This window comes from Phalacrocorax carbo, chromosome Z (assembly GCF_963921805.1).
Source record: "Phalacrocorax carbo chromosome Z, bPhaCar2.1, whole genome shotgun sequence".
NCBI lineage: Eukaryota > Metazoa > Chordata > Aves > Suliformes > Phalacrocoracidae > Phalacrocorax > Phalacrocorax carbo.
In genome coordinates, this window is record NC_087548.1 from 50,035,592 (window position 1) to 50,058,820 (window position 23,229).

General features: G+C 49.6%; 1 protein-coding gene across 1 annotated transcript; it reads left to right on the forward strand.

The window, feature by feature from the left end:
* Positions 1 to 6,492: 6,492 nt before the first annotated feature.
* On the forward strand, positions 6,493 to 8,268 carry LOC135310578 (uncharacterized). Its single transcript, XM_064438703.1, has 2 exons — positions 6,493 to 6,633; positions 6,760 to 8,268. Exon 2 carries the CDS (start codon positions 6,805 to 6,807, stop codon positions 7,804 to 7,806), a length of 1,002 nt encoding a protein of 333 aa, XP_064294773.1. The 5' UTR covers positions 6,493 to 6,633; positions 6,760 to 6,804; the 3' UTR covers positions 7,807 to 8,268.
* The last annotated feature ends 14,961 nt before the right edge of the window (positions 8,269 to 23,229 follow it).

The window sequence follows — 23,229 nt, forward strand, 5'->3', positions numbered from 1 at the left end:
GTCAGCTCATGCTGTGCTGGTGTTCCAGGAATCAGTCTGCAGATGAGCCCTTCATTACTCACTTATGAAAAAAATTTCTGGTAAGGTTGCTTAACTGAACAAGTGATGGAAGCCTTGGACAGGCTGACTAATAAGTACTGACAGTGGTGGAGCACCTTCCTGAGGCCATGTGCCCTCGGTCTCCTTATACTTTCTGAGTAAGTTGCAGGAATGAATGTCGTACTTTGCTTTTGATGTCCATCAAAAATGTTGGCCAGATCCCTGGTGGGAGGTAAAAAAATTGGTATTACCTTGGAATGCTAGATGAAAAGCTCTCTTTGCTTGGAAGTTAAATTATACAGTCAACAAAATACTCCCAGTTTGCCTTCATTTTGAAGCAGGACACAGTTTAAGAGATGACTAGTTACAAGAAATTTACCTGAAAGTGAGCTGCTTTCCTCAGTCCTCACCACTCAGACCATGTTTCTGACCTGCTCACATACTTGTCCCTACCTGCTGTCTGGCAGCAAATCAGTGATCAGAGGTAGTAAAAAGAAGGAAGCTTCCTTCCTTCTGTGTTCTCCCAATTTACACCCAAAATGGGAATTTGAGGTTCTTTTACTTAGATGCATGACTAGAAAAATATGGGAAGTAACCCAGCAAGAGGCCCACACACCTTGCAGTTTCCTGCCTCTTGTAAACTCAGTGCTCATATCGTCTTTTCTGTAATCTCAGGGGGGAAACTGTGAAAATCTCACCGTGATCAGCATCACTGGAAGTATTTACAAACCCATTTTTACTAGATGCAAGGAGACAATATGATGACATTTCTTCCTATGTGAGCACAAAATAAATGGTGAACTTGCAGTTATCTAACCAACTGCAGTTATGGAACTGAATATTTTAATACTATTTTAAATTTGAAATGTTAATAATACTAATAATGCTTACTGAGTATTTCAGTACTACTTACTTTTAATAATGTTTAGTACATCAGCTCTGTGATATTGCCTCCTACGTAGAAAGTCCATTTTAAGAAATAGTCTGAAAGAATGCATCAGAAGTGAATAACAGATTTGCTCTGGACTGCAAGCTCCCATGATCAATTTTCCTCCATGTTCATATTCCCTGTGTTTTACATAGGGTACCTTGACCCCTAGCTACATGAATACTATGGCATTTAACTTCTATGAATAGACCTATTGACTTTCAGGAAATATTCAGAGCCTGTTTCAGAAGTCTGGCTACAGAAGACATTAGTTAGAGCATTCTTTCACAACCGCATCTAAGAAAAAAATGTCTCTGAAAGGCATTACAGAGTCCCTAAAATATATGTCTAACATTAGAGGGTGCAAACACTTTTCTTTGTGCTCATACCTGTAAGTTTCCACCATGAGTACTTAAGGCCTTGAGCCTAGTAAGGTAAGTGGACCTCAAAGCAGGGCACAAAAATTCAGGTGTCATTATAAAGTAAACTCTTGGTGATGAAGAAATTTAAAAAAATCTTATGAAAAGGAAAATCTGTGATTCAGTTTTCATTGCTTTTATTTACAGGATAGAAGAGAACAGAAGAGAGCATAACAGTTCCAGCTGGCAGGGACCCACAGGGATCATCTGATCCAACTGTCTGAGCACTCCAGGGCCAACAAGCTGTTAAAGCCTGTTATGAAACAGATTGTCCCAATGCCTCTTATCACAGCACTGACAGGCACGGGGCATTGACCACCTCTCCGGGAAGCCCGTTGCAGCCTCTGACCACCCTGCTGCAATGAAACACTTCCCAATACCAAGGCATATCCAGGAAAGCCACATCCGCTGCCTTCCCTTCACCCGCGTGGTGGGCGGCCGTCTGGTAGGAGGATCTCCGATGAGTGAGACGGGGCTTTCCCTGTGTGAAGCCCTGCGGACGGTGCCCGGTGATGGCAGCGTCCTGGAAATGCCTTCCCGTAGCTCCCAGCCAGATCTGCTCCAGCATTTTTCCAGGTGCTGAGGTTAGACTGCCAGGTGTGTGGTTTGCTGGGTCTTGCCAGGAGCACAGCGTGGGAGGGGTTCAAAGCTGCCTCAGGGGAGGCTCAGCCGTGACACTGGGCAGCAAGCTGACCCTGAGCCAGCAGTGTGCCCTTGTGGCCAAGAAGGCCAACGGTATCGTGGGCAGCATTAAAAGCCGTGTGGCCAGCAGGTCGAGGGAGGTTATCCTCCCCCTCTACCCTGCCCTAGTGAGACCGCATTTGGAGTGCTGTGTGCAGTTTGGGGCCCCCCAGTTCAAGCAGGACAGGGAACCGCTCGGGCAAGTCCAGCGGAGAGCTACCACGATGATCAGGGAGCAACTCCCTTATGAGGAAAGGCTGTTAGGCCTGGGTTTGTTCAGCCTGGAGAGGAGGAGACTGAGGGCAGATCTCATGAATGCTTATAAATATCTGAAGGGCGGGTGTCAGGAGGGTGGGACTGGACTCTCTTCAGTGGTGCCCAGTGGCAGGCCAAGGGGCAATGGGCACAAGTTGGAAAACAGGAAGTTCCACTTACATATGAGGAAAAACTTCGTTACCGTGAGGGTGACAGAGGACTGGGACAGGCTGCCCATGGAGGCTGTGGAGTCTCCTTCCCTGGAGACATTCAAACCCCACCTGGATGCATTCCTGTGCCCCCTGCTCTGGGTGTCCCTGCTCAAGCAGGGGGGTTGGACAAGATGATCTCCAGCGGTCCCTTCCAACCCCTACTGGTCTGTGATTCTGTGATTGTGAGATTGTCTATTTTGTAAGTAATTTGTGTTGTTAATGTTATTTCATGTATTGCCTGCATTGTGTTGGAGCATATCAAATTATTTCTTGTCTTGCCTTCACTGTATTCTCTTCATTCTGCTTTATTTCTTGGTTTCTGTTTTGTATTCTCTGCTGTGGTATATTGTATGGGTTGCACTGTGTGTAGCGTAGTGCTGGTGTTGCTTTGCCTGGTTGGGTATTTACTGCATTCTCTGTATAGTATGGTGTGGAGCGGTACTTATTGCACGTCCTGTACAGCGCAGCGTGTTGTTTTTTGTGGTGTAGTGTGTATTGCGGTGTGTATTGTATTGCATTTTCTTGTGCGTTGTGCGTATGGTGAGTATGGGATGGTACGTGCTGTATGGCGTGTGGTGTATGGGACGTGTTGTGTGCTTTGTGCCTGTTCTGTGTGGTTTGTATCCCACCATCAGCGAAGGAAGAGTTAGTCCATGAATTACTACAGGAGCTTGACCCCTACAAGTGAATGGGCGCTGATGCCACGGCAAGGGCACTCTCCATAATCTTCGAGAAGTTGTGGAGAAAGGCAAATGTTACCCCTATCTACAAGAAAGGGTCAAAGGAGGATCTGGTTAACTGAAGGCCAATTAGCTTTACTTCAATCCATGGGATAGGTATGGAACAAATCCTCCTGGGGGCCATCACAAGTCAAATGAAGCACATGATTAGGAAAAGCCAACACGGCTTCACTAAGGGCAGGTCGTGCTTGACAAACCTGGTGGCCTTCTAGAACAAAGTGACTTGCCTGGTTGACCTGGGGCGGGCGGTGGACGTTGTCTACCTGGCCCTCTCCAAGGCCTTTGATACGGTCCCCCACAGCCTCCTCCTGGAGAAATTAATGCGTTATGGCCTAGACAAGTGGTCTGTGCAGTGGGTGGGGAATTGGCTGACAGGCCCCACCCAAAGGGTGGTGGAAAATAGCTCCTTTTCCAAGTGGCACCCTGTCCCAAGCGGGGTCCCCCAGGGATCCATATTGGGCCCGATGTCATTCAACATCTTCATAAGCGATCTGGGTACCGGGATCAAGTGTAGCCTGACGACACGTTTGCGGATGACACCAAACCGAGTGGGGAGGTAGATGCTCCAGAAGGGAGAGCCGCTCTGCAGGAAGATGTGGCTAGGCTGGAAGAGTGGGCCAGCAAGAACCTTATGAAGGTTCTCGTATGGACACAAGTCGCTCTTGGGGAGATTCTGACTGGAGCATGCAACAGAAACCATAAAACACAACGCAGAATACAAAACAACACAAAATACATTGACGGACGGACGATGCAAATTACCTAACAATACCAAATACATTACAAACCAAACAACGCCCTGCAACACAATACGTACAACACAAGAAATGGCATACCGTGGTATTATAACATAACATACCGTGGGCTCCGTAAAACACAAGACATAGAACACATTCCAGAAAACACAAATATTATACGAAATAAAAGACACACTATACATTAGAAAAGACAAGACAATACACAAATACAAAATACAATACAAAACCAAAAGCAGACCACAAAATGCAAACTATAGTACAATATGAAACATACGATACATACAACAGAAATGCAAACAATACCACACGATACGTACAGTAGGATACGTACGATAGATGTCTGACCACACAACACATGCGGTACACCTTGGAAAACAAACTGCATGTCATTGTATGTCTTTTATTTTACTGTATTCTATTTTGTAGTCTGTTTTATGGTATGTATTGAATAGTATGGTATAGCATTACAGGGTGCTACTCTTCTCCCAAGTAACGAGTGATAGGGCGAGAGGAAACAGCCTCCACCTGCGCCAGGGGAGGTCAGATTGGATCTTAGGAAATAGTTTCATCACCAAAAGGCTCACCAAGCGTTGCAAAAGGCTGCCCGACTACTAGAACATGCTATACCTTGCAATACATACCGTACAATACGTACTATACGTACAATACCGTACCATACCAACCATACAAGTCGCCATGCCATACAGAAGAAAATACAAGAGAATATAAAGTACAGCACAAGACTTACCATAGGATACACACCGTACCATAGAATACAATGCAACGCACACGGTACCACGGAGGCTATGCAATACATACAATTCAATACCGACCCTGCACCACGTACCATAGAATACAATGCAGGGCGCAGCAGAATACAAACTACACGACACAAGAGAATACAATACATACCAGACAAGCCAATAGAATTCACACAATACAAAACAAAAACTACCGTGCCCTACCCTACAATGCATAATCTACAATCCATACAATTTGATACCAAAGACAAGAAATAAAAAATACGGCATAAACATACAAACCATACAATAAAATACATACAATGCATAGAATAGAATAGAAAAAACACCGTACTGGACAATACATACAATATAATACCAACTACAAGACTAACAATACATACGATACGTTCAATACCATACATACCTGATCATACAAGGAAATCCATAAAATAAATACCATACAAGAAAAATCAAAACATACCATACGTACATTATAATGCAATACACACGCAATACATAAGTTCACGATCTACCAAATACAAATACAAATACAACACGTACGCTAACATTAAAAACAGAATACACACAGTACGATACAAACCATACCATACCATGCAATATGCACAGTAAATTAATACAATATATAAAAAGCATGCAATACAATACAACACATACAATTAATACAATATCTAAAGTAAATGAAATGCAGTAAATCCCATACCGGACCATGCAGTACACACAGCACAATACAATAAATGCCACACAACACAATGTATGCCACACCGCACCATACAATGCAGTGCAATACCATACTTGCCCCATCTGCAGGAACCATTCCCACGCCGCTTCTCACGGCACTGACAGGCACCCGGCATCGACCACCTCCCCGGGAAGCCTGTTGCAGCCTCTGACCACCCTCTCGGCAAAGAAACGCTTCCCAATGCCACGGCTGAGCCTCCCCTGAGGCAGCTTTGAACCCCTCCCACGCTGTGCTCCTGGCAAGACCCAGCAAACCACACACCTGGCAGTCTAACCTCAGCACCTGGAAAAATGCTGCAGCAGATCTGGCTGGGAGCTACGGGAAGGCATTTCCAGGACGCTGCCATCACCGGGCACCGTCCGCAGGGCTTCGCACAGGGAAAGCCCCGTCTCACTCATCGGAGATCCTCCTACCAGACGGCCTGCCGCGCGGGTGACGGGAAGACGGCGGATGTGGCTTTCCTGGACTTTAGGGAGGCTTTTGACGCCGTCCCTCACAGCATCCTTCGGGACAAGTTATCCAGCTGTGAGGTCAGCAGGGGCACACTGCGCTGGGTGAAGAACCAGCCTTTGGACATTAGGAAACCTTTCTAAACCGCGAGGGCGGTCCAGCACTGCAAGAGGCTGCCTAGAGAGGTGTCGCTGCTGCGAAACGCCGATTCCCAGCACAAGCCAAGAGGTGGGGGGATGGGGGGGGGCAGGGGCACTGGGGTAACCACGGACGCGACTGCTGGGGCCGCAGCGCTGTTGGGGTGAGCGCCGTGAGCGACGCCGTCCTGTTCTGAGGTCCCCAAGCGATAAACAGTGATGTCACCTAGCGATGGACTCTGACATCAGCTAGCGATGGATTGTGACGAGGCGTCCCTCACTGCTTATATTCAGGCGCCGACTCTCACCCAGCCGGCTCGTGCCCGCACTCCGGCTGAGCGAGTTCGTGAGGTTTGGAGTGTCGAGCGAGGCCTTTGGTGCTGGTGTCGCGCTTGGGGAGTTGTTCGCTGCAGCTCTCTGTGGCCGATCCCAGAGCCCTCGAAGGACCTTCCCTGGCCCTGCCAGCTTCAGGCAGCCGGGGCACCCAGGAGGCGCGCTCACAGCAGCAGAGGTGAGCTGGGAGGGACGGGACACCTCACCCTGGGGAGCTGGGAGGGTTTCCTTCTGCAGGGACCTGGGCATTGCTGCCACCCCTCCACGGCCCAGCCAGTGACCCTGGCCTCTCCTCCTTTTCTAGCACGACACCCACTGCTGCAGCGCCAGAGAGAGGGAGCAGCTCCACATGCCCGGCTCCCCCAGCCCACCGCAGCACGTGGAGAGCATGGTCACAGAGCTGGAGGAGCGCTGCCCCATCTGCCTGGGCAGCTGCGAGGAGCCCAGCTCTGTCATGCCATGCTTCCACCGGTTCTGCTACCCCTGCATCCTGCGGTGGGCTGAGATCAAGCCCGAGTGCCCCCTCTGCAAGAGGACAGTGACCTCCATCTTGCACTCGGTGCAGGCGGACAGTGACTACATGGAGCATGTCATCACACCATCCATGACACCATCAGTCGCCGTCCGCCAGGCAGGAAGAGTTCCCAGACCACCAGCCGCCCACAACCTCCATCACCCTGGAGCACCCCAACGGTGGGCTGCAGGAGGGGTGCCCAGGCGTCCTGTGGGCGGCCTACAGTCCCCAAACTGGATGAACTCTTTCCACAACCAGCCAACGCTCCTCCACATCCTGCAGCGCTGGGTCCATCAGGAGCAAGAGGAGATCTTTGGCATCCTCAGCAACCACGGCATGGATACAGAGGGGCCGGGCCACATGCAGGGGGTCTCCCTGCAAAACCGCAGGGCGACACGTGTGCAACAGCCTGCACGTGTCGCTGGGCAAGGGCGCAGCAGAGACACCCACCCTCTGCGGGGCTGGCAGGACGCCCGTGCTGCCGGGGAGCGGGAGGGCAGCCCCACGGTTGCCCCTGGCCCTGCTGCCTCCCAAGGAGGGTCTCTCACTCCCAGCCCAGCCCCCACCAGCAGCCCTGCAAGAACCAGCCCAGACGAGCTGCCCGGCACCTCACCCGTTGCCACTGGTGAGGATCCCAGCAGCCACCCCTCTGCTCCCATTGCCATCCCTGTGGAGCAAGAAGAGCCCCAGGAGGAGCCAGGGGAGGCTGTGCCCGGGCCCTCCACCTCCAGCCGGGGCACTGAACGCTCCCGTGGGGGGACACGGCAACCCCCAAAGAGGAAGACCGGCAGCTCCGAGGCCTCTCCTGCCAACAAGAGACCAGCACCACATCGGTGACCCTGGAGGCTGCCCGGTGGGATGGCCAAACCAGGACTGGGCCATCAGCTGGTCCCGGGGCAGATCTTTCCAGCCAGGGGTCCAGGGCCAGCCCACACCCCACTGCCCATCACCCCAGGCCTGGCCTCCTCCTCATCGCACCCTCTGCCCCCACCTCCCGGGGCCCTGCTCTCCTGCCAGCCTGCACGGATGGCTGCAGCCTCGCTATGGCAGCACCCAAACCCTTCCTTCTGCCCTGAGTCGCAACTCGGTGCTGCTCTCTGCATCACCCCAGGGTCGAACCCTGCCAAGGCAGGAGCCACAGGAACTTCAGCAAGGGGAAGCGCAAAGTCCTGCGCCTTCGGAGGGACAACCCCAGGCACCAGCACAGGCGGCGAGCTGCCCCGCTGGGAAGCAGCCAGGGAAAGGTGACCACGCTGCTGGCCTCGAGCACAGGCTTTCCTCCTGCTCGTCCAGACCCAGCCTTGGCACTGCCGTTTCTTCTCCTCTGCTTGGAAAGGACCCGTCTCGGCAGATGCTCGCCAGAGGGATGCCCAGCGGCTGAGGATGCTGCGTTTGTCTGCTTTGGAGAAAAGGAGGCAGAGGGTCGACGGCGTTGCTCTCTACAGCTTCCTGAGGAGGGGAAGCGGAGACGGGGTGCTCGTCTCTTCTCCCTGCGATCCAGCAAGGGGAGCAAAGCGTGGCAGTGGTTCAAAGCTGACTCAGGGGAGTCTCAGCCTTGACACTGGGAAGCGTTTCTTTGCCGAGAAACATCTCCACATTAGCGCCGCTGTTTCCAGCAAAAATCCAAAACATAGTCTCATACTAGCTGCTATGAAGAAATGTAACTCCATCCCAGCTGAAACCAGGACAGTATCCACTCCTTATTCCATACCATTTACATCATGCTTAGGTTCCACACTATCCAATACAATCTCATTAACTTCCACCCCCCCCTTCCCATCCTTTGATAAAATACACGGATATCGTTTAGTCCATGGCTTTGGTCTCCATCTCTTCTTGTGGTCACTCAGGACAGGAGAGGTGGTGTGTTGCGTGGAGTTACTGGGCACCAAAACGAGCTCAGGTCGGGTCACTGCTGCACTTGCACTGCTGCTTGAAAGGCTTGTGCTCCATTGGTTTGGGTGGTTCCTGCTGTGGTAATTCCCATAACGTGCAACTCAAATCACAGGCTACAACAATTTAAAGGTATATCCATCACAATCTCCACCCCTGGTCCCTTTGGGCCAGCTTATAGGTTTTAACATTGCAATGAACTCCTCTCCTTGCCCCTGCTCTGGCTTGGACTTACCCACAGGCTGTAGTCCTTTAAGGGTTGTACCTGCTCCAAGTGGAGCCTTACCCGGGAGCCACAGCCTCTCCAGGGGCACACCTGCTGCAGCATAGACTTATCCAGAGCCACGGTCGCTTTGAGGTGCGCCTGTTGCAGCGTGGCCTTCTGCATGGGCCTCAATGCTTTCAGAGCTATACCTGCTCCTGCATGGCCGTACCCACAGCTGCAATCCCTCCAGAAGTAAACTCGCTCCAACAGGGCCTTGCCCATGGCTGCAGTCCCTCCAGAAGTAAACCTGCTCCGTTGTGGGCTTATCCATGGCCACGCACTTTGAGGTGCTCTGGCATGACCTCATGCACAGCCACTGATGCTTCAACGTGTACCTGCTGCAGCACGGACTTATCTACAGCCACAGGCACTTCGAGGCGTACCTTCTCCAAGACGGATACATCCTTGGGCCACAATTGCCTCAGAGGTATACCTGCTGTGTGTGGCACAGACATAACCATGGCCACAGATGCTTTCAGATATACCTGCTCTGGCATGGGCTTATACACAGCCACAGATGCCGCGGGGTGTCCTGCTCCCACATGGACTCATCCGCAGGTCACAGTCCCTTTGGCTCGAGTTCACGCTGGAGTGCCAGCCTGTCCAGCAGAGCAGCACAGAAACAGCAGCTGGGCCCTGGCCATCTGCCAGCCCAGGCGCATCACCATGGCTGGTATCAGAATGTTCCCAGGCCCGGCAGGGTAAGGTGGTAAGCGGTACGGCAGTACAGCAAGCAGCGAAAGCAAAAAGCACCACTAATGAGCACTGGATTTTAAGGCATACAGTAAGTCAGGCAAGCCCCATAGCAAGCACAGAAGCCTGCCAATTAATAGCTAAGCAGCAATAACCGCTATAAATTCCATCTAGCGCATTCCAATCAAACCTGTCGTTATCTCAAAACTTTCGTGCCCCACGTTGGGCGCCAAAATGGGCTGTCGTGGTTTAGCCCCAGTCAGCAACCAAGCACCACGCAGCCGCTCGCTCACTCCCCCCTGGCGGGACGGGGGAGGGAATCGGAAGAGTAACAGTGAGGCAACTCATGGTTTGAGATAAAGACAGTGTAATAGGTAAAGCAAAAGCTGTGTGCGGAAGCAAAGCAAAACAAGGAATTCATTCACCGCTTCCCATGGGCAGGCAGGTGTTCAGCCATCTCCAGGAAAGCAGGGCTCCATCACGCGTAACGGTTACTTGGGAGGACAAACGCCATCACTCCAAACGTCCCCCCTTCCGCCTCCTTCCCCCAGCTTTATATACCGGGCATGATGTCATATGGTGTGGAATATCCCACTGGTCAGTTGGGGTCAGCTGTCCCGGCCGTGTCCCCTCCCAGCTGCTTCTGCACCCGGCAGAGCACGGGCAGCTGAAAAAGCCCTTGACCAGTGTAACTGCTGCTTAGCAACAACTAAAACATCTCCGCATTATCACCGCTGTTTCCAGCAAAAATCCAAAACGTAGTCTCATACTAGCTACTGCAAAGAAATTTCACTCTATCCCAGCTGAAGCCAGGACAGGTGGTCAGAGGCTGCAACGGGCTTCCCGGAGAGGTGGTCGACGCCCCGTGCCTGTCAGTGCCGTGAGAAGAGGCACTGGGACAATGCCCTCTGTAACAGGCTTTAACTGCTGGTCAGCCCTGGAGTGCTCAGGCAGCTGGACCTGATGATCCCTGTGGGAACTGAAGACTTTGTGCACAGGCATTGGCCAACGACGTGTATAGCGTGGACTTAGAGTTCAATGTGTACTTTTAGTTGATGGATCCACCCCTGAGAGCTTATCATTTCACTTGCGTTCTCCTCTAAACCCCCTCTGGTATTTCTAAATCCTTAGAGGGCACAAGGCCCAGAGAAAGGAGAGCTGCCTTCTGCTGCAACTGCTATCACTGCATTTTATCATCTTTTCAGCTGTTTTTCATGTCACAGTACCGCATTCGTCGACGGAGGGTTGGGAAACCTGCAAAGTCACGGCAGAGAGTCCGTGCAAAACGGTCCACGGACGACGCTTCAGTCCTTGCAAATCTACCCTGAGAGGTGTCCCGGCTCTCTAAAATGCAATGAAACCAGAATACAATCCAAAATACAATGCAACACATAAAATACAACACATCCCATAAATGTACCACGCAATGCACACCGCACAAGACGTACCACACGCTGCATAAAACACAGTACAAACTACAGCACAAAACAGCACACCAAATACAAGACATGCAGCCCATATGATGCATTCAATACAATACGGTACACAGAAGACAATACGATACATGCTGTACAAGAAGTACCGCATGGTGCAAAGTCCCATACAACGTATGACACAAAACAAACTGCAGTACAATACACAACACAGAGTACAATACGTCCAACACAAACCATACGATACGTACCGTAGAGGCTGCCTAGAGAGGTGTCGCTGCTGCGAAACGCCGATTCCCAGCACAAGCCAAGAGGTGGGGGGATGGGGGGGGCAGGGGCACTGGGGTAACCACGGACGCAACTGCTGGGGTCGCAGCGCTGTCGGGGTGAGCGCCGTGAGCGACGCCGTCCTGTTCTGAGGTCCCCAAGCGATAAACAGTGATGTCACCTAGCGATGGACCTGGGAGGACTTCACTTCCAAACTTCTCTTTGCCTCCTCCAGGTATCCCACGACCAGTTTTGCTCTTTGCAGAGGGGAAGAATTGCCCACAGATGCAAGTCGAAAGGGTGAAAGGCCAGCAAGTTGTTCTGCGTGCTGTCGAGTAACCTACTCTGCTCGCGCCCTCACCAAGTTCCAGACAAGTCCATCCTGGGGACGCGTCTGCTTTCTGCTCCTTCTCTTATGACCCTTCCCCCCCGCCCCTCCTTTCTCCTCTCCTAACAAAGTTGCCGCTCTTTAAAATGTGGCAGCGACGCTGATGCTTCCACCCCTCTCTCGTCGTGCTCCAGTGGCTACAACGCTCGCCCAGCAAACAGGAGCCTGACACCCAAAACACCCACTCGCCTCGGGCTGCCAGTTCAGGCTTGCACTGAGGGAGGCTGTGGAGACAAGAGGAGCCGACGGCACCTCACGCCTACAGGCCTGCTCTGAAGAGGGCCACGGCCTGGCTCCCGACCTCAGGGCTGCGCCTCTGGGACTCTTCTCCGCTTGCCTACACAGGCCCTCCCCTGGCCAGCACGCCCTTTGGTGAAGAGCCCAAGCCCCTGCCCCCCTCCAGGAGAACACCTCACCCCCAGGCTATACGAGCCCGCGCCTTCCGCACCCTCGCGCTCGCCAGCTCGTGCTGCCAAAGGGTGACGCCTCGCGCAGGCACCTGCGGCGCAGCAAGGACACGCGGGGCGGCCCTGCCCGCCGCGGACGAGGACGAGGCAGAACGGCCGGCCCGGGCCCCGTCACCACCGCGCCTCCGCCCCCGCGGGGCCCGGCGCGCTGATTGGGCGAGCGCGCAGGGGGCGGAGCCTGCGCCCGGCCGCGCGGGAGGTTGGAGCGGGTGGCGGCCCCCGAGGCGGTTGCTGCCAACGGCGGCCGCGGGCAGAGGGCCGAGTCCCCGGTTGCCCGGAGCCGCCGGCGCCCGGCAGAGCCCCCGCGGCCGCCCCGCCGGAGCGCCTGTCCCGGCAGGCGGCCGCCCGGGGGGCCGGGTGTCCGGCTGCGGGGTGTGCGCGGGGCTGTTCCCGCAGGGGGGGTGCGCGGGGTGCTCTGCTGTCCCGGGGGAACGGGACGGGACGGGACGGGACGGGACGGGACGGGACGGGCGGGTGGGGGGTCTCTGCCGGGCGGGCGGGCCGGTGGGCGCCCGGGAGGGAGGCGGGGCGGCGCTCTGCCATCGGTGCTGGCGGGCACGGGCCGGCTCGGCGGGGCGCGGTCGCTGCCGGCGGGGCGGGCGCGGGGTGCGTGTGTGCGCCTTGCGGGGGGAAGGCGGGAGGTGGCTGCGGGAGAAGAGGCTTCCCCGGCCCTCGGGGGCCCCTGGCGGGAGCCGGGAGGAAGCCCCGGCTCTGGCCGAGGCCGCCCTCGCACGAGAGAGGAGGGCCGGGAGCTGCGCCAGCGCTCTCGCCGAGTCGGGGCCACCGAGCCCGCGCCGCAGGAGCTGCCCCGAGCCCCGCACCGAGCAGGAGCAAGGGCGCCTCGTGGCCGTCGGTGACTCCCGCCGGACCCGGAGTGGGGAACAGAGACGGAGACGGAGACGGAGACGGAGCCAGAGATGGAACCGGAGACGGAGACGGAGCGGGAGCCGCAGCTGCAGCGGGAGAAGGAAACGGAGATGGAGATGGAGACGGAGCGAGGCACCTGCCTGCAGAGCAGATCCTCCCTCCAAGGGAGTTGGCTGCCTCCCTGGGCCCGGAGCAGGGATGTCCCCAGGCGACTGCCGAGCGCGGCACGGCCTTCGGGCTCTTGCCCGCTCCTGCTCTTCCACGTTGGGGCTAGCGAGGCCCCAGACGAGTCGCCTGGTCTTGTGCACGTCATCTTGTATGCGTCGTCTTGTCCCGTGGTGTTGTATGTGTTGTGCTGTCTTGTATGTGTTGTCTTTTATGTCTTGTGTTGTCTTCTATGTGTCGTGTTTTACACGTTGTGTCGTTTGGTACGCGTTGTGTTGTCCTGTATGGGTGACTTGTACGCGTCGACTTGTACGGGTCGTGTTGTAGCCATCCTCTTGTACGCATCGTCTTGTACGTGTTGTGCTGTCTTCTGCTGCCTTGTTTTACGTGTTGTGACGTCTTGTACATTGTGCCTTGTACATGTCATCTTTTGTGTGCTGTGTCGTCTTCTACATGTCACGTTTTATGTCTCGTGTTGTCTTCCACGTGTTATGTCATCTTCCACGTGCTGTCTTCTAGGCGTCCTCTTCTGCGTGTCGTGTTTTAACGTGTTGTGTAGTCTTATACGCGTGGTCTTGTGTGTGTCGTGTGTTTCGTCTTGTGCGTGTTGTGCGGTCTTGTGCGTGTCGTGTTTTACGTGTCATGTTGCCTACTACACGTATCGTGTTGTACGTGTCATGTACGTGTTGTGTTGTAGGTGCTGTGCATGTGTTGTGCAGCGGTTTATTTTGCACTGGGTGTTGAATCGCGCATTGTACGCACGGCATTTGTAGCATGTACATCATTGTACGTATGGTATTGTCTTTTCTATTGTTTCCTATTGTACGTTCTTCATTTTGTATTGCATTGGATGTACCGTGTTTTGGTATTGCGTTTTTGGTGTTGTGTCTTGCGGTATTTATTGCACGTCTTGTCCTGTGTTATTTTGGACGTAAAGTGCTGCGTGGTATGTAGCGTAATGTACTTTGGACCGTAATGTACTTTGTGTTGTGTTGTGTGGTTTGCTACGTATTGCGTGGCACGTGTCGTGTGGTTTGTGTTGCACTTTGTGCCTCATATAGTCTGTTTCCTGTGTTTTGTCTTCCTGGTGTATGTATTGTGTGTTGTCTTGTATGGTATGGTATGGTATCTGTTGAAGGGTTTGGATATGAATGGATTGTATCTACTGCCTGATGGTACGGCACGGAATGCATGCTGTTGGGTTGCATGGTATGCGTTGTATGGTACGGTGTGTGGCGTGGTACTGCTTGTGTTTTTGGTTGTCGGTATGGTGCGGTGCCGCAGGTATTGTATGGTGGTGTCTGTGCTGTGTGGTAGGGAACGTATTCTATTTTGCGCGTGGTGTTGGGCTTTATTTTGTATTGCTTTGCGTTGTCGTATGTTACTTGGGACGTATTTTGCGTGGAAATGTATTTTTCTGTTGCGATGTATTTTCGATTGTCATGTGTCTTGGACTGTGTTTTTCCCTTGCGAATCTAGGTTCTGTGTGGCCTGTGTTGTACTCTAGTTTGCTCTGCCTTGCCTTGCCTGGTCTTGCATCCTGTCCTGCGTTTCCTTGTATGTCCCGTATGCGTCGTGTTTCGTTGTGTGGCGCGGTAGTTACCGTATTATATGTATTGCATGGCATGCGTGCTGTGCCGTGTGTCTGAGGTACGGTAGTAGTGTACGGTGAGTTATGGAATGCGTGGCAGGTGTGGTATGGCATGTGTTGTGTGAGTCGTATGTGGTGCGTGGTGTGGTTCTGACTGTATTTTACTGTGGTTTGTTCTGTGTTGGGTCTTGTATTCTGTGTATCGCGTGTGTATTATTGGGTCTATGGTAGCGTATCTATCATATGGTATTGGATGTAGAGTGTTGCGCTGTATGGCTGTATGTATTGTAATCACAGTTTGCACATCCCGTACAATATACGTTTGTATTTTGCATTTATATGGTTATAAATATATATTTATATGTGCTCTGTCTTTTTATTGGACTTTGTATATTTGCTCTTGCCTGTAATTTAGAAATTTATTTCTATGTAAATATATATTACATTTCTATATTATAAATATAGAAATTTCTATATTATAAATATAGAAATGTTAATTTATAATATCTAAATGGTATGTTCAAAGAATTATAACTATTTCTAATTCTTTAACTGTATAAAAGATACGTTTCTACATACATAATTTAAAATATCTGTTTCTACCATACCATTCAATGTGATGGATTGTCGGCATGGCATTTTATATCCTATTGTATTGCCTGTAGGTTACTGTATGTGGGATTGTATTTTGTACCGCAGTTTCTTTTGTACTGTTCTGTGCTTTGTTTCGTGGTGCGCATTCTCTTTTGTGCTGGGCGCTGTATGCATTGTGTGGTCGGGTGTTGCTCGTGTCGCATGGTATTTATCGTCCTGTCTGTAACAGATGCGTTGTATTGTTTGTATTATATTGTGGGTTTTAGTTTGTATTGCGCTTTTTCTTTTACGTATTGTACGTATTGTGGCTTCCTTTTGCATTGTGTTTTGTATTGTACTGTAGTTTCTTTTGTGTCCTGTATGTTCTTGTATGGTGTAGCTGTTCTCGCATTTTGTTTTATGGTACGTTGTTTATCATATTGTATCGTCTGTATTGTATTGTTTCCATAAAACCGCCTTTCGTATTGTATTTTGTGCTCTGTGTTGCATTGCATGTTTGGTATTGGGTTTTGTATCGCGTTGTATCTGTTGTATTTTTTGTATTGTGGTTTTTGCGTTGTGTCACATCGTTTATATGATATAGTTTCCATAGTTCCCATGTTTGTCCTGCATTACTTGTATCGTGTTGTTTGTATCGCGCTGCATGTGTCATATTTTCTTTTCTTTTCTTGATTGCATGCATTGTACTTCAGGTGTCGTACCGTAGTTCGCTTTGTGTAGTGCAGTGCCCGCGTTGTCTGGCATGGTGTTTATTGCACGGCGTGTAAACATTGTATGAATCATATTGTGTGTATCGTATTCTGGGTTTGGGATTGTTTCGTATCGTCTCACAGGTATTGTATTTTCTGTTGCTGTGTCCCCATTCCGTGGTATATAATGCGTTGTTTGTCTTGCGTCTTCTGCGTGGATTCTTGTGTGTTGTCTTTTCTGCATTGCATGTATTGTAACGTATTTTGTATGGTAATACATTGTAATACGTAGACGTATGTACATGTGTATACGTCGCATGGTCTTTTATGCCTTGTACGGTTTGCTGTGTATTGTGTTGTATTTTGTATTGTGTTTTATTTCCTCTTCTGTTCTAAGCATTGTCGTGTGTGGTAAGGTGTGTATCGCGTTGTTCTGTATGTGTTGTATCTCAGGGAACTTAACGTGTCTACCGCCCTGAATTTATGGTATTGTACACGTGGCAAGCGTTCTATTCTTTTAAGGTGTGTAGTGAGGGGTATGGTATGTCTCGTGTGTGTTTTCTTTATCTCTATATTTATATATATAATCTGTAGTATGGTGGTGCGTGTATTGTGTGGTGTGGTAGGTATTGCATTCTGTCTCTTGTAGTTTGTATTGTTTATACAGCATTGTATGGATTTTATATTGTATTTTATATATCGTTTGTATTGAATGTGTTCCGTTTTCTTGTGAGGCGTTAACTGCGTTGTCTGTATTCCGTTGTGTTGTTTGTATTGCAGCGTTAGTATTTTGTACTGTCTTGCATAGCATGTTACATACGGTGGTGTATTTTATAGCGTATTGTATGGCTTTCTATGTACTGTCTTAGGGGGTTGAATTTTCTGTATTGTGTGCCCTGTTCCAGATATCTTGTTGTATGTATCGTGTTGTATCGTATGTTATTCATTGTACGTATTGTATTGTGGGGTACTTCTGTTCCTTTACATACTGTATGCCGTTGTATGGTATTTTTTCAAATGCGTTTTAGTGCGTATGTATTGTAATTTATTTTTTTCTTGTAACGTGCTTTGCATTGTAATGCATTTTGTCTTGCAGTTCAGGTAGCGAATGCCATGCTGTGTATTGTGTGGTGCGTATTGTATTTTGTATTGTATTGTTTCTGTTGTACGTATTGTACGTATTGTAATTTCTCTTGCACTGTCTTGTAGGTGCTGTATCTGTTTTGTTCTCTTGTATGGTGAGGTATTTACCGTATGTATTTTATTGTATTTGGTTATTCTCCTGTAACGTATTCTATGTATCATCTTGTATCTTACTGTATCGTACCGTATCGCGTCGTTTCACATTGCACCGTGTTGTGTTATATTTCTTTTCTAGAGTATGCATTGTATTGTATTGTATTTCTGTTGTGTTGCGTATCGCCTGTGTTTCACGGTGTGGTATTTATCGCATTGTACGTATCGAATGTTACGCTCTGGTGTTTATCGTATGTGTCCCGTATTGCTTGTATGGCATTGCGTTGCGTATTTTGTATTGTATTCCGTATTGTCGGTACCGTGTTGTCTTTTGTGTCGTATTTGCTGTATTTTGTATTGCGTTGTCTGTATTGCATTGTACGTATTGTGTATTGCATTGTATTTTCTGCATCGAATTTTCTGTATTGCATGTTTTGCATGGTGTTTCTGGTATGTATTGCGCCGTGTTGGACTGTAAGTATTGCGCCGTATGTGTTCTAACGTATTTTGTCCTGTAGTGTATTTACTATTGTTGTTTGCCTTGCGTTGTCTTGTACGTATTGTACGTGCTGTGCTTCAGTGCATGGCGTGATGAGGGTTGCGTGTGTTGTATTTTATGGACTGTATTGTACTGTAGTTTGGTTGTGTATCTTGTGGATTTGTGGATATTGTGTATTGTCTGGCGTGGTATTGATCGCATTCCTTGTACTGTACACCAAGGTACGGTAACTATCGCGTTGTGTGCATTGTATAATGTTTGTATTGTATAGTATTTTGTATTTAGCTTTCTGTTTGATATTTTTCTTTAGGTTTTGTAATATATGTTTTGTATTGCGCTGCAGTTTGTTTTTTCTTGTGCACTGTACGTGTTGTATGTTAAGACACTTATGGTAGGTATTGGATCGTCTGTATTTTCTGGTAAGTATCGTATGGTTTGCGTTGTGCTGTATGTACTGTATTCTTTGTACTGCATTTTGTATTTTGAACTGTACTTTGGTGTTTGTATTGTATTTTGTATTCATGTTTTGTACGGTATTCTGTATAATACTTCCATTTTACGTATTTTATTGTTTGTAGTGTGTGTTATGTATTGCGTTGTAAGGTATTGTTTTGTATGTATTGTGTTGTATGGTGTTGCTTGGTCTGTAATGTCTTTGGTATTGTATTTGGTATTGTTTTGTATGTATTCTGTGTATTGTGATGTCTTTTGCATTTTAGTGTGTTTTGTGTTGTAATATATTTTGTACTGTGCTGTACGGGAACGGTTCAAATCTGCCGCGGGGGAGGATCAGCTGTGACAGTGGGAGGCGGTTCTTTGCCGAGAGGCTGGCCAGAGGCTGCATGTATTGTATTCTGTGATGCAGTTGATGTGTTGTATTTCAAGTATTGGACATATTGTGTCCTATCGCACTGTGTTTTGTACTGCATTGCTTTTTGTATTGTAGGTATTTTTGGTGTTGAGGTATTAAATTTGCAGTGTTGTGTGTTAGGTACTGTATATTAAGCGTTGACTTTCAGGTACCTTATTGCAAGGTACACCTTGTATTTTGTCATGTGTTTAGCAGTTTCTCTTGTATTTTCCATTGCATTGTACTGTATGTCTGGTATGTGTTGTGGTTTATTGTATGGCATGGTGTGTATGTGTTCTGTTGTAGGGCATGCGTTGTGTGTGTCGTATTGTAGGGTACGTCTTGTATCGCACGTACCGTACGGTATGGCACTTACTGTTTGTATTGTAATGCATGGATTGTTTGTAGTTTATTGCGTGCCTTGCGTTGCAGGAGCTGCATTCGATTGTTCTTACTTGTATTTCGTATTGTATGTATGTATTAAACGTATTGTGTGGTATGGCAGGTATTGTGTGATCTGTGTGGTGTGTATTGTACTGGTAGAGTATTGTATTGGTAGAGTACTGTGCGTATTATATGCATTGCATGTGTTGCGTGGTTTGGTATGTATTGTATGCTCTTTATGGTATTGTTTTATGGATTGTATTGTGTATCTTGAGTTATATGTATTGTTTTATGGATTGCATTGTATGCCTTGCAGGGATTCCAGTCCTGTCCAATGTATTCATCAGTGGCCTGGGCGAAGGGACAGAGCGTACCCTCAGCACGTTCGCTGACGATACCAAGCTGGGAGGAGTGGCTGGTAACGCCGGCAGGCTGTGCTGCCATCCAACAGGACCTGGACAGGCTGCAGAGCTGGGCCAAGGGGAACCTCATGGAATTCAACAAGAGCAAGTGCAGGGTCCTGCACCTGGGGAGGAACAATCACATGCACCAGTACGGGTTGGGAGCTGAACTACTGGAAAGCGGCTCTGCTCTGTTAGGAAGGACCTGGGAGAGCTGCTGGACAGTGCTGGACAGCTCTCACGGTTAAGAAAGGTTTCCTAATGTCCAAAGGCTGGTTCTTCACCCAGCGCAGTGTGCCCCTGCTGACCTCACAGCTGGATAACTTGTCCCGAAGGATGCTGTGAGGGACGGCGTCAAAAGCCTCCCTAAAGTCCAGGAAAGCCACATCCGCCGTCTTCCCGTCACCCGCGCGGCAGGCCGTCTGGTAGGAGGATCTCCGATGAGTGAGACGGGGCTTTCCCTGTGCGAAGCCCTGCGGACGGTGCCCGGTGATGGCAGCGTCCTGGAAATGCCTTCCCGTAGCTCCCAGCCCGATCTGCTCCAGCATTTTTCCAGGTGCTGAGGTTAGACTGCCAGGTGTGTGGTTTGCTGGGTCTTGCCAGGAGCACAGCGTGGGAGGGGTTCAAAGCTGCCTCAGGGGAGGCTCAGCCGTGACACTGGACAGCAAGCTGACCCTGAGCCAGCAGTGTGCCCTTGTGGCCAAGAAGGCCAACGGTATCGTGGGCAGCATTAAAAGCCGTGTGGCCAGCAGGTCGAGGGAGGTTATCCTCCCCCTCTACTCTGCCCTAGTGAGACCGCATTTGGAGTGCTGTGTGCAGTTTGGGGCCCCCCAGTTCAAGCAGGACAGGGAACCGCTCGGGCAAGTCCAGCGGAGAGCTACCACGATGATCAGGGAGCAACTCCCTTATGAGGAAAGGCTGTTAGGCCTGGGTTTGTTCAGCCTGGAGAGGAGAAGACTGAGGGCGGATCTCATGAATGCTTATAAATATCTGAAGGGCGGGTGTCAGGAGGGTGGGACTGGACTCTCTTCAGTGGTGCCCAGTGGCAGGCCAAGGGGCAATGGGCACAAGTTGGAAAACAGGAAGTTCCACTTACATATGAGGAAAAACTTCGTTACCGTGAGGGTGACAGAGGACTGGGACAGGCTGCCCATGGAGGCTGTGGAGTCTCCTTCCCTGGAGACATTCAAACCCCACCTGGATGCATTCCTGTGCCCCCTGCTCTGGGTGTCCCTGCTCAAGCAGGGGGGTTGGACAAGATGATCTCCAGCGGTCCCTTCCAACCCCTACTGGTCTGTGATTCTGTGATTGTGAGATTGTCTATTTTGTAAGTAATTTGTGTTGTTAATGTTATTTCATGTATTGCCTGCATTGTGTTGGAGCATATCAAATTATTTCTTGTCTTGCCTTCACTGTATTCTCTTCATTCTGCTTTATTTCTTGGTTTCTGTTTTGTATTCTCTGCTGTGGTATATTGTATGGGTTGCACTGTGTGTAGCGTAGTGCTGGTGTTGCTTTGCCTGGTTGGGTATTTACTGCATTCTCTGTATAGTATGGTGTGGAGCGGTACTTATTGCACGTCCTGTACAGCGCAGCGTGTTGTTTTTTGTGGTGTAGTGTGTATTGCGGTGTGTATTGTATTGCATTTTCTTGTGCGTTGTGCGTATGGTGAGTATGGGATGGTACGTGCTGTATGGCGTGTGGTGTATGGGACGTGTTGTGTGCTTTGTGCCTGTTCTGTGTGGTTTGTATCCCACCATCAGCGAAGGAAGAGTTAGTCCATGAATTACTACAGGAGCTTGACCCCTACAAGTGAATGGGCGCTGATGCCACGGCAAGGGCACTCTCCATAATCTTCGAGAAGTTGTGGAGAAAGGCAAATGTTACCCCTATCTACAAGAAAGGGTCAAAGGAGGATCTGGTTAACTGAAGGCCAATTAGCTTTACTTCAATCCATGGGATAGGTATGGAACAAATCCTCCTGGGGGCCATCACAAGTCAAATGAAGCACATGATTAGGAAAAGCCAACACGGCTTCACTAAGGGCAGGTCGTGCTTGACAAACCTGGTGGCCTTCTAGAACAAAGTGACTTGCCTGGTTGACCTGGGGCGGGCGGTGGACGTTGTCTACCTGGCCCTTTCCAAGGCCTTTGATACGGTCCCCCACAGCCTCCTCCTGGAGAAATTGATGCGTTATGGCCTAGACAAGTGGTCTGTGCAGTGGGTGGGGAATTGGCTGACAGGCCCCACCCAAAGGGTGGTGGAAAATAGCTCCTTTTCCAAGTGGCACCCTGTCCCAAGCGGGGTCCCCCAGGGATCCATATTGGGCCCAATGTCATTCAACATCTTCATAAGCGATCTGGGTACCGGGATCAAGTGTAGCCTGACGACACGTTTGCGGATGACACCAAACCGAGTGGGGAGGTAGACGCTCCAGAAGGGAGAGCCGCTCTGCAGGAAGATGTGGCTAGGCTGGAAGAGTTGGCCAGCAAGAACCTTATGAAGGTTCTCGTATGGCCACAAGTCGCTCTTGGGGAGATTCTGACTGGAGCATGCAACAGAAACCATAAAACACAACGCAGAATACAAAACAACACAAAATACATTGACGGACGGACGATGCAAATTACCTAACAATACCAAATACATTACAAACCAAACAACGCCCTGCAACACAATACGTACAACACAAGAAATGGCATACCGTGGTATTATAACATAACATACCGTGGGCTCCGTAAAACACAAGACATAGAACACATTCCAGAAAACACAAATATTATACGAAATAAAAGACACACTATACATTAGAAAAGACAAGACAATACACAAATACAAAATACAATACAAAACCAAAAGCAGACCACAAAATGCAAACTATAGTACAATATGAAACATACGATACATACAACAGAAATGCAAACAATACCACACGATACGTACAGTAGGATACGTACGATAGACGTCTGACCACACAACACATGCGGTACACCTTGGAAAACAAACTGCATGTCATTGTATGTCTTTTATTTTACTGTATTCTATTTTGTAGTCTGTTTTATGGTATGTATTGAATAGTATGGTATAGCATTACAGGGTGCTACTCTTCTCCCAAGTAACGAGTGATAGGGCGAGAGGAAACAGCCTCCACCTGCGCCAGGGGAGGTCAGACTGGATCTTAGGAAATAATTTCATCACCAAAAGGCTCACCAAGCGTTGCAAAAGGCTGCCCGACTACTAGAACATGCTATACCTTGCAATACATACCGTACAATACGTACTATACGTACAATACCGTACCATACCGACCATACAAGTCGCCATGCCATACAGAAGAAAATACAAGAGAATATAAAGTACAGCACAAGACTTACCATAGGATACACACCGTACCATAGAATACAATGCAACGCACACGGTACCACGGAGGCTATGCAACACATACAATTCAATACCGACCCTGCACCACGTACCATAGAATACAATGCAGGGCACAGCAGAATACAAACTACACGACACAAGAGAATACAATACATACCAGACAAGCCAATAGAATTCACACAATACAAAACAAAAAC